Source organism: Xenia sp. Carnegie-2017, unplaced genomic scaffold (assembly GCF_021976095.1).
Source record: "Xenia sp. Carnegie-2017 unplaced genomic scaffold, XeniaSp_v1 HiC_scaffold_22, whole genome shotgun sequence".
Lineage (NCBI taxonomy): Eukaryota > Metazoa > Cnidaria > Anthozoa > Malacalcyonacea > Xeniidae > Xenia > Xenia sp. Carnegie-2017.
The window spans coordinates 16,176,409-16,189,014 of record NW_025813485.1 but is presented as its reverse complement, the minus strand read 5'-3'; the positions used below and the strand labels follow the sequence as shown (position 1 = coordinate 16,189,014).

At 32.2% G+C, this 12,606-nt stretch overlaps 2 protein-coding genes across 2 annotated transcripts; one reads left to right on the top strand and one right to left on the bottom strand.

Moving 5' to 3' along the window:
• Positions 1-263: 263 nt before the first annotated feature.
• On the bottom strand, positions 264-7,987 carry LOC124446446 (protein Wnt-7b-like). Its single transcript, XM_046997294.1, has 5 exons — positions 7,800-7,987; positions 5,496-5,552; positions 3,767-4,002; positions 2,725-2,993; positions 264-1,031 (listed from the first exon to the last, which is right to left on the bottom strand). Exons 1-5 carry the CDS (start codon positions 7,904-7,906, stop codon positions 597-599), a joined length of 1,104 nt encoding a protein of 367 aa, XP_046853250.1. The 5' UTR covers positions 7,907-7,987; the 3' UTR covers positions 264-596.
• A 2,602-nt stretch (positions 7,988-10,589) lies between these two features.
• Positions 10,590-12,089, top strand: LOC124446445 (F-box/LRR-repeat protein 14-like). Its single transcript, XM_046997293.1, is given in 2 exon segments — positions 10,590-11,368; positions 11,371-12,089. Coding segments are annotated over 2 exon segments (1,227 nt in total). The 5' UTR covers positions 10,590-10,617; the 3' UTR covers positions 11,847-12,089.
• Positions 12,090-12,606: the final 517 nt, after the last annotated feature.

Here is a 12,606-nt window from a genome sequence, read left to right as displayed (position 1 = left end):
TATATGGTTCTTATCAAAGACTCTGCATGCATGAAGTATCTGGAAATTGAAAAACAAGGCTGAAAAGATCTCACAAACACAAGTAGCGTAGCATACAGTTAAACTTGTTATTTTTCTAACGAAAGCAACTTGCCATGGGATGAGTCATCAAAAGGAAGAAATAGTGACGAATTTTGTGACTTGAATCTTATAGCTACTAGAGTCTGTTGGTAAGTTGATTGTCCCAACAAAATGATTTTATAGTAATATAGCAAAGAATCTTGTACAGGTATTTTAAGTATTTTTTTAATACCTATAATATCTTGGCTGTTTTGGAACAGTAAATTCATCGTTCGTTTTACATTTTGCTTCTGCTGGAGATTAAATAACCACATATGTGTCTGTTAAAAAGCTTATATAAAATATATTTTATTTTACGATTAATATCTGCAATGTTTTCAATGCTATTTATCTTCAATCGCTCTTTGCCGCTACACTGCTTATGCAGTTGATTCTGATTATATCAGACATTTAATAGATAAATTACTTATCATTTTTTTACAAATACTTTTATTTACAAACTGTAATTTCACGTTTTTTCCGACAGGTTTCACATTTTACTTTACAACACCAGTAAAATTGACATTTACATTGTGTTTTGTATTCACAATCTTATTGTATCCTCTTCCACAACATAATTCTTTACAACCATTTGAAGCGTTCGATAAATGATCGCAAATTCTGCCTTTAGTACCAGCAACTCCTTTACCTACAAGTGGATCACAATAAGTTGGCGATTTGTCTACAAAGACCAGTTCTTTTTTTGGTGGCTTCGCAAAGTTGGTTCCCGGAAGAATTAAGGCTGTAGGCACTTTTCCTTCTCTTGTGTCAGTGCAGACTATTTCAACATGAATTGCACTGTCATATTTTGCCTTGAGAAATCGACTAACTCTTTTAAATGTCGATGGTAATGCAAACCAACATGTTTTTGAAGTACAAGCTCCACTAATACCATAACACTTACACCTTTCACTGGCACTTTCCTGAACTGCCTAAAATTAAGATACACAACATTTAAGAAATAAAAGATGTTTACTGTGTTTGCGCAGACTTATGCAAACCGAGGAGACCTTTGGGAGAACTCGAGAGCAGATCAGTCATCAGTGCGAGCCTGAGACCAAAGGTGAGGGTTGCACATGCTCAAAAAATGTATTCATGATCGATTTGCAAATATCTCTTTGACTGATTGATTGTTTTGATTGATTTGATTGGTTGAGCTAAGATGTGTCTTGCACAGGCTAATGCAAACACGACTCTAGACCAATCACTGCATGCACTTCATTGTGTTTATTTTATAAGTATATAAATATGTATATGATAAAGATAACGAGATAAAAAATCTATGAAATTTATATCAGTGACAGTGACGCTAATGATACTTCAAGGAATAGACAAAAAGTTTTCGTAGATTATAATTGTGCTCGATGGTAACAAGTATATAGAGTAAAACAGAGAATTGATTTTTATGGTGCCATTGTCATGCACGCTCACAAAGTCCCTGGAAACATATGATGTTTACCATCACAGGCTTTTGACGAAAGTCTCATGCACTCATGGTGCTCAATTAAGGCTTCATGGTGCGTTGACGCACGATTCCTAGTACTTTTTATCTTCAAATAAAAACAGTCTGCTCTGATTTAACTTTATTATCGCAATGTGTCGTCCCATTCAGCTAGTCCTTGTCATACAGCTGGAATAAACATTTGAAAATAAAAATGTCTGGGAAAATAGATGCATGTTGCCAAGGAATGTGGAAACACTGATGTGTTGGAAAATATGAATTCAAAGTAACAATTTTGATTTCTTTCTATTTTTTTTAAGTCAGTGGGACCAGCAAATGCTCGTTACAATATGTCGGTATTATAAGCTTATCGCCAAAGCAATCAATGTTTAAACATGTCAGGAATCAGGAGTGGCATAAATGGCCAATATTTCACATAGTACCTGATTATTTGTCACGAAACTTAAAAAAATTAGAAATTGCTAGGAATGCCAGGAAACTTTTACACATCAAGAGCTTTTACACAAAAAAAACAATCGCATGTCTTTATCAAAGTTTTTTACAAGGGCCCCACAATTCGCTTCTCTTTTAATCATTGAGTCGTAATTTTTTGTTGCTTTCATCTTAATTATTTACAATAGTTATGCACTAACAAAGATTGAAAAATAGGCACAAAATATACTAAAGAACGAAGTGTATGAACTTAACGTTGAACTCAAAGTTCAATTGACAACATGAAACATTTAATCTTTGATTAAATACACATGTCAAGTTTTCAATGAGGCGCACATTATTTTGCTAACAATATTTTCCTGTCGGCAAGAAGCGTATAAAGCCTTTAAGGCTTACTGAGTCAATAGTTAACAATCTTTATCATTTTCTGTCACCCTAACTTTTTGTTTTTATAGCAAGTCTTATAAGCTTCCAATGAATATTGTCGTATTTCCAACAGATGTTTGTTATTGAAACAAGAAAAATATCTGATATAGTCATTCATATCTCGAGTTAAAAACTTTCATTGACGCCAGTTATGATTATTTAACTGTGAATTCATCATTGGATTTGTCGGTCAATCGGAATAGTTTATGTAATTAAGATTTGATAAGCGGCAAGTCAATGATTTTCTAATTAATCAAACTGTTGCAATTAAGCTTCGGACTAATAGACGGAGTACATATGCTTACCAAACGTCCTGTTTCTCTGTTTAGGCGCATTTGTAGTTCGTGTGTTCTATTAAATGAGCCGCGAAATCCATTAAGAAAAGTTTTCGAGATGTCCATACCATGTCCAATGTTACTGTGACATCCTTGGTCTAACCAAGAACGTCGTAGGCTTGATCGATTTCGGACACATTGACAAGTCGAGATATTTCTTCTTGCACAAGCAACTGAAACAGCATGTGTGACTCCAGCGGCCACAATGGCGGTCACAAACGCTGCCTCTTTTGTTCCCTCTATAACGCATAGAAATATATGAATAAATCACTTATAAAAAATATAGAAATTGTTTTAACATGGAAACAGTATAGCAATAAGGTAGTAGAAAAGTAATCTTTATAGTTACTTAATCAGACACGTGTGTGTGATGTTTTTCTAAAGTGAAGTGAAATCATGAGTATTATAACGACGAGAAAAATACTTTTTGACGGAAATGGGATTATATTGAGTTTAAGTTTTTCCTGTGACTTAAGTAATCAAAGTAGAACATAAATATTTTCATAGGAATTGGTTATAAAATCGATAAATGGTTACATATACTTTGAACACTTCGTATGTTTGAAGTTAATGTACTAAATATCTATTGAGTTGTCTAAAAATGAATTTAATTTCGAAAAAGAATCAGTGTCATTACTCTAAAAATCAGGTTATCTTTCTTTCTTTATTATGTCTTATCATGCTATTAATTTAAATGGCTGAGTGTTGTATTAAATACAGAATTATATTGATGATATTTTGAATTGGTAGTTAAAGCGTGGGACTTTCATATTTGTTTTAATGTTACAAAATGATCACTCATATTGATTAAGAGAATGTATAATGGATAACTGACATGTCTCTATGATGTATATTGATGTTAAAAACGAAGTCACTATGCGCTTATAAAAGAACTACTTGAGTGGTTTCTAATAAAACACATTAATAGCCAATAGTGAAGCCAATAGTGAAGTGTTGTTAACAAGATTAGACTTATAATATAGCAAAAGTAACCAATGTATGAAAAACTTACGAATAGCTCTGTTTTGTCCAAAACTTGCTAAGCCTGAATCTGGATATGTTAATGTACAGTTCCATCTTTGGTTCTTGAACTGTTCTTCACATTCCCGTAGACCATTTTCGATTCCGGAAGAAATCATCGCCGTCTCTTGTGGGTATTTCATGCAGAAATTGGTTTGCTCAGGAGTAAAATCCGAGAACAAGCTACATATAAGCTGTGCGCTAAAAGTTGGCGATGGTCTATCGACGCTACAAGTTTCAAAAATAATAAAACATAATACTTTGATGAAAAATAATAACACATCGTAAAATTAAAAAAGATAAACTTAATACAAAAAAGACATACAACATATTCGATTTTGCTTCTAATCCCACACAAAGAGCGATGAAAGCAATAATTAAAATGAACATTACTGATGTGCTCGCTTTACTTTACGACTCCTGTGTATATTGTCGTTGCTTGACGTAATGAATATTTTATACTTTATTATTTTGTAACAATGTCACTAGCTCAATGCCGCCTTCTTCTATGTCCAATTCAATTAACAAAGTTTTCAATTTTCTTTTTGTTTATTCGCGAATCTGATTGGCTCAATCGTATTTAAATCACCTTTTTGCGTATGGTGAATAAGAACTCCCCCATGCTAGGCAAGCGACAATAATGCAACTTCTGGCTGATTCATACACAGTTTCCTGACTCAATTGAAAAACATGTTGTTTGATGATGTGGTTGAAATGCTTTAGAAAACCTCTTCCTTTTCTTGTAACTTATTTTCCTTATTTATGCTATTACCGTAACAACAATAAATAAGGAACTCTAACAAACATTCTTCCTTTTCTTAATCTGCTGTTACTGGTCAAATTAAAGCTACATCGTCCTGTCCTATTTTTCATGTAAATATTTTTCCCTTATGTTACGTCAGTTTGATGTTTGTATAATCCAGTGTCTGTATTTACAAAGAAACATCCACAATAAACAGAACCTTCTTACATAAATAGCTATAATGATTACTTAAACAAATTGTTACCACTATCCACGTTTTGACTTATTTATTCACAATCTTTTCATCTAAAACGTGTTGTCAGGGCAGTGCGGAAAGTAGAAATGTGTAGTAAAGAAAAGTGCAAACGAAAACCTTATTTTGTGATAGCTACGATTGTCTAAATGAATAATACAGACAATAACGCATAAACGCAGGAAAAACCGGCTGTAAGAATTTGATTTTATGAACGAATAACGAGTTTTAATAAATTTTGAAAAGTGTGCACAAAAAAATTTGATAAAGTTATATGTGTTAAGAAACTTAGCTAATTTAAAAAATATAAATAATGAAATTCAGTTGAGTCTTGATGAAAATAAATGCTGTTTCTTTTATGTTCTTAGCTACTTAAATATAAAATCTAAATTTTGAAGCACCATTAGCGAATTTAAGGAAAATCACAAAATATGTTTATACTTTGCTTTCTTTCTCAGTCTAAGAAAATGAATGATAGTGAAATGTTTATCACGGGATCTTGTTTTTTTCTAAAGTCATTGTGTATTTCCTGTAGATTTAGGTGTGTTCTAAAGTTCAAATGCTAACTTGTTCTCGTGCATAGAGTGTAAGTTGATATGTGCAAACACACACACACGTAAAATAAACAAAACTTCCACATATATATATATAAATATAGTCTTTAATTTACCGGATTTTAGCGTTGTTTAAGCTCTCAACTCAACATAAATAGAACAATATATTTACCTAAAGTTATTACTTGCTACTGTTGTAACTATGGCGCTTTTCACTTGGCTTTCTCTTCTAAAATAGAAACGAAACACTACTTGATAGGTTTCAATCACGACGATGATACACTAATTAGTGCATTTTAAATGTTATAGAATAATCTTTTATGAAGAAAGAGAATGATAAAAATTAGTGGAAATATTTTTTGTCAATGGTCCATCATCACGCAGTTTGCTTCTTCATTGCTATGAATTATCTGTAATTGTCGTTTAAAGAACAAACCATTGCATTTGTGATAGTACCAGTAATATGAAGCGACACAGTTAATTTGTACGGTTAGTGGAAGACTATACAACCGCATATAATATTTATGGCTCAAAGTACCACGTGGCGATTTTTGTATGAGCAATTTCCCTTTCGACTAGCGGAAATTCGTAATCCAATTGTTATATTTTTTGCAAAAGAGGAAAGACAAAAAAAACACATGAAAAACAAGTGCGTGAAACTTGTCAATACTTTTTGAATCGTCAGTATCTCGTTACAGTAGGTAAAACTGTAAAAATTTTATTGTTTTGAAATTTTATATGGCTTCATTAACAATGACAACAAGTCCTCAAAAAGTTATATCTATATTAAATGCATAGTACACACGTTTTGATGCTGTATCTTTGTTTATTTAACAGATTCATTTATGCTGTAAAAATGCCATTTATAGTTTTATTATCTTATCACTAGTTCAACTTCAACATGAAAAAGTCTTTTGAATCGGTTACACGTGACTTATTTGATACGTCTTTTATTCATTACTGGGTATAGAAGTATATGATTTACCGGTGTTGATGCGTTCCATCGACCGGTGTTCAAACTTATATACATTTTGCTGAAAAGGTGATTTTATCGATGCATCTGAAATCTGTCTTCTATTGCAATGAATTAGATACAAATAAATCGACTTGACAGAAACTGTTATTTTAGCTACTGTTCTGTACTAAAATATTAGCTCTTCAATATGAAATCAACGCAGACTCACGCAGTCTATATCAGTTTCCATGATAAAAATACTCCAGAGAAGACATTATACAGAATTTTTAGGGGGCATTGAGGATAAGGGTATTTGTTAAACGGAAACATTTTGTATTACTATTCAGTTTTATTGCCACAATCCAAGTGGTGAATATAATATATAATATTTTTGATAATAGGCCGAAGGAGAGGTCAAAACAACAAGATAATCCAACAAAAATATTCTTAGAACAACATACTTTCAGAAATAACCAAAAAGACTATTTCTAAAAAGCAAGAGACAAGAACTGATGGAATATCTCAATGGAATTATTGATCTTTATTTCAGGACAAAATAATAAGGGTAAATGAGCTAAGGGTTGTTATTATCTTATAATTAATAGATACATAAAAAACATCGAAGACGACAAAATATCACCAGATCCTGACAATTCTCATTTCTAGATTCTCGCGGATATTTTTATAGAGATTTGTCTGTAATACGTAGACAAGTTAAGACCCACCCACTGAGTGATTATGTTTGCTCTATTACTTGAAGACACAAAACTGGCATGAAGAAACCTCACTGTGTATTTGTAGATGTTGCCAAAGGAGTGAAATAATTGACTTAAATATGATATAATCTTCTTACATTTGTAAGTTTGCGAGAAAAATTATACATAAAACAATTGTTCTGATATTTTTATGTATTAAGCTGTTAAGTACATCTTTTCATCACTTTATGAAAACAATAAGTTTGCCTTTCCAATTTCTTATGTACATTGCATTTTATTTTTATGTGTGTGTCAGTTTAATGTTTGCAAGATTAACATTTACATTCAATGGCTTTTTACTTCAAACGAGAGGTGTAATATATTTTAGCTGTTAATTGTTAATGAACATTACATGTTGATATTACTTTACTTGAAGAAATATTGTTAAGTGATAGAACAGTTCATGACTCCTAGTCTCATTTTCCTGCAAAGTTATGAGAATTTTTCAAACAAAGATTACACCTAAATAGCCTAAAGCAAAATTATAACATTAAACAACCTCAAAGTATCAAACTGATTGCTTCCTACTTCCATTAGCATGGGTAAAGAAACTAAAGATTTTTATCAATTCTAACATACGAATGAAATAATCTTGTTGGCAAACCAGTTCTTTCTCGACAAATTAAAGAAGTGAAAAATTGTACATTAGCATAAAATGCGCACGTTTCTTCGTTACGTTTATAGTATGTATAACATTTTGTGGATCTTAGCAAATAAATCTGGAACACCAATCGAATCAATTATAATGAAAATGTACACGACTTACCGGGCTAAGAATATCATTAAAATCACCATCCAATGTCGAACTAACATTTTTCCCCCTGTTTCTATCGTTAATGATTTCATATTAAAAATCAGTGAATATTTTCTCATTAAATTGTCAAGCTAAGCAGAAAAACACCCTGGTTTCTTTTCTTTTAATTAAAGATGATAAATGACGTTCCCTGGTCAGCAACCCTCTGTTAATCTGTTCCACACATGTTTAAAACGTTTTTATAGTCGCTGGAAACTTCCGTTAAAAAACAAGAAATTTTCTTTCATAATCAACACCATATGAAAAAAATGCTTAAAGACTCAGACTATTCAATTGAAAAGATTTTGTCCTTTAAATCTTGCTTTGAAACCTTAGCAAACGGGTCTTTAAAGTTCAACAGTTCTCCAAGTTAAGAAAAATTAAGATCTATTTTTATATTTTTGACATTCTTCCGATTCATATTACAAAAATCTTCAGCTAAAAATCCGAACAGAACACATTTTTCATAAGAAATTCATAAAAATTCCTAGAGAAATTTTTGATGAAACAAAATCACTCGACACTTTGAGAAATTTTTTTATAAGAGAAGCAAAGAAGCATCCATATATTTCTGCTACATATTTTTTTCAACATGGGTTGATCTATACAAAACATTAGAAGATACATCAATATCATAAAAACGTGTTTTACGTAAAATGAAATGTCAACTATACATCTATTATACTCAGAGTTATGGAATTAAAAAGCAGAACCTCAACTTCACAGTTCAATTGTGTTATTTATTTTTTATACTAAACAACTAAAGTATAAACTGATTTTTGTAAGATACTTTGTGGGAAAATTCAAAGAAATGGGTGTAATGTTTTCACTCTGAATCTGAAGGGCCATGTTATTATGTGAAACATATTTATCTAACTGTACTGTCGATAAAAACCATTCTTTATTTTATAATTATTCACAATCTCAACCATGTTTATTTACACCAAAACATCATGTTGTCATTTCATAGACTAATTTTTACGTAAATTTGTTTTTGAGCAAAATGAAATAATTGAGGAACGCGAACAGAAAACATATGAGTCTATGATCAATGACTCCGACATAAATTGAACAATTCATGTCTCATTTCATAAGGTTGGTTGCACATCAGTTATATGTTATATCAAATACTTTTCTCCATTCAAACGTTACATATCATTTATCGCTTTTCAATCTCATAAGAATCAAAGGTATGGAAGATGCCAACATGACGATAGATTTTTCAACTTATTTTACCAGTATCGTCATATATTCAGACATTAAATGGGACAGATGACAATTAAAAGGTGTAGGTTTATTTTATTTTCTGACATTTTGATGATGATATTTCCATTCTAGGTCTAACATCTGAGTTATAGGACAACCAACTCAAATGCACTAATGTTACGAGATGAAAATGCTCTCAACAGACTGTAATAGCTATAAAGCATAACGAATTTTGAGAGAAAACTTTTTATTTCTGAATTTTTTTAAATGTATTTGAAATTGGGCTATTGAAAAAACTTAATAATCCATGATCAAATACGTTTACTGTTTGTAATTAATTGACATGTAAAGCTTGCCTATAAAGATTGGTTTTCATCTCTGTCATTTCAACCATGCATCAAATTTGCAAAACATGTCCCTGCTATCTACGCTTACGTCACAATTGGTGGGAACTCGACTTTCAATTCGACGTCCGTCGACGTTTACGCACGTCAAAAGATAACCGCAAGGCAAAAAGTAGAGACGAAAAAACCTTTTTATCGTTCTTCAATTCCGGTTCTTTTCATACAACAAAAACAATGCAGCACAGGGACGGCGCGACGAAATAGAACTTGGGGGGGGGGGCTATGACTTACCCTTTTCCAGCCGACAATTTCAAAAGAAACATATCTTATATATGTTATAAATATTCTTTCTTTTATTCTTTGAACTTATCGGCTGGAAAAGGATTTTGGACAAATCTCCAAAAGAACGACCCATCTACCCACAAGCTTGCCATTCAACATCAGCGATCTTTACGACGACTTATTAAGCTTGAACTTGACCTTGCATTTCTTTGTAAATGTAAGAATACAAACGTTTATCCTTAACTTGTCCAATGGAAAAATATTAAGCAACTGAAAAGAAAGAACAAACAACGTAGATTCCACCGAGAGTAACACCTCCTTTCATCTCGTTTCTTTCTTTTCATTCCTTACGTCATTTCCTTGTAACAACTATTTAACATCACACAAGCTTGTAAATAATCACTTAGCTTGATAATGACTTTGAAATAAAGTCGAAATATTGCTTTAAATCTTGTCTCTTGCTTTTATATCTCGAATCATGAGTTTACAAGATTGTGTTTTTAGGAGTGTGTTTTTGCTACGACTTATATTCACTAAATTTAGTACGTCTTGATGTGCCTCAAGTTGAACTAAAATTTATAAATGTTAGCAAAAACTTTGTATTAGGGAAAAGTGGGGAGGTCACCCCACCCCCTTCGGCACTGTGCCCGAGCAAATTTCAGCAGTAAAACAGTATGAAAATATATTGCATTGACCTTGAGTTTTTGTTAGCATTGAAAGGAAGAATAGATATGAAACTGTGTAGACCATCAACTCAATTAAAACTGAAATCTGGACGCATTATCGCTATTATATAATTTTGTGATAACTTCATATTTATAATATATATATGATATATTGAGTGGACAGTAATCCGATAGTTAGTAACAAATTTAACCAATAAAACGCAGGCAATGCCATCACGTGTTTCTTTACCACATGTGAAATGCATTAGAACGATTACAAAGAGAGTCGCGAAAATGGAATGGAAGAAGGTTTCTCGTGCTGTGATTTGCGACAAAAGAGAAAGAAATAGGACGTCTATAAACAGCTTGTTTCCCGAGATCTTGACCATTATATTTCGCTACTTGGATTTACGTGATAAAGGGCGCGTTTCTCAAGTCTGTCAAAAATGGCGTGTCGCTGCTTATGCGAAATGTGTGTGGAGATCAATCGAAGCAAGACTTCATTTTCGACCCTCCACACAGCAATTATTTCCATCTTTAGTTGCCCGAGGGATTCGTAAAATACAAGTTCTAAGTTTGAAAGATGATCTGAAACATTTAGTTCATAATATGAATAACATTGAATGCTTAAACTTGAAGGGATGTTATAATGTTACAGATGGTTGTATAAGCGAGGCTTTTGTGACGACCATGTCAACTTTGACAGTTCTCAATGTTAGTCTTTGTAAGCAAGTGACCGATGTCAGTGTCGAAATAATTTCTCGTTTCATCAGCAACCTTGAAGTACTAGATCTTGGTGGTTGTTGTAACATTACAAATGACGCTTTAAGGTTTTGCGCTGAAGGACTGATGTGTCTGAAAAATCTTAATATTCGTAGTTGCCGACATGTTTCCGATCTTGGTATCGCTCACATTTCTGGTTTAACGGAGTCTGTTGCGGGAAATATGGATCTTAATAACCTTTCACTTCAAGATTGTCAGAAAATTACAGATGTTGCTTTAAGTAATATTGCAAGAGGTTTACAAAAGTTGGAGGTTTTAAATCTGAGTTTTGTTGTGGTGTTCGTGATATTGGTCTTGCCCATTTGGCGTCACTCAAATGTTTGAAGAAGATTAATCTCAGATCTTGTGATAATATTGGTGATGAAGGTGTATCAACTCTAGCGTATGGTTGCTCATTTTTAACAAGTCTTGATGTCAGCTTCTGTGACAGAATTAGTGATGATTCATTGATACACATTGCTCATAGTCTTTATAACTTGAAGCATTTAGAGCTTGGATCATGTTGTATAACAGATGAAGGGCTACATGCTATTGCTAGGAATTTACAAGATATTCGTGTCTTGAATCTTGGCCAATGCATTAATGTTACTGACACAGGCTTATCATACATTGCAGAGAACCTTCGTAATGTTACAAGTATTGATTTATATGGTTGCACCAAAGTGACCAAAACTGGTCTCAATCAAATTGTTCAAATGCCAGAACTATGTGTATTAAATCTTGGCCTTTGGCAAAGGTAGTTCATTGCACTATTTTGAAAAGAGTTTATGTGTATTAAGGCATATATATGTTTACAAAACATTGTGCAATAGTATTTTTATTGACACTCAAATATTATGCATCTTTCTTATGCAATACAAATATGTTCATTCATAAAAACTCTATTTATTGTTTGTTCTATAAAGGAATAGCTAACAGTCTGAAACTAGAATGGTTGCACAAAGAGATTAATAAAGTCAGTGTCAATAAATTTGAGTTTTTTAGTTTGGTGTATTTAATCTTATCTTATGGGAAAGATAGTTCTTTGCAAGATTATAAAAAGTGCCAATGTATCAATTGATTTTTCTTTTACGTATACAATGAATGAAGCTTTGAACATTAATTTATTACCTTTGAAAAACTGTGCATTTTTTTAGGAAATAACCTGAAGTTAAAATTAACTATAGATAGCGTTCTGATTCTTTGTATGCAAAAATTCATGGAATTGTTACCATGAAAATGAAAAATTATACATTTGTACCGATGAAATTCAGTTTATTTTTATGGATGTGTATATAACAAATGAAAAGAAAAATGTCAAATGACAATGAAACAACAGCAGTAACATTTTCACCCATTAAGCAAGGGGGGTAGGTTTAGGGGTCGGATTGTTAGGTTAGAAAAGGGGAGTCAAGCAATATTTGTTTGAAATTTGGATAAAGTGGTGAACACTGCTACCTCTTTTTGTTAAAAATATTAGCCAGTATACCCATGAGAATGTGTGTACTTAAGTATTTTTGC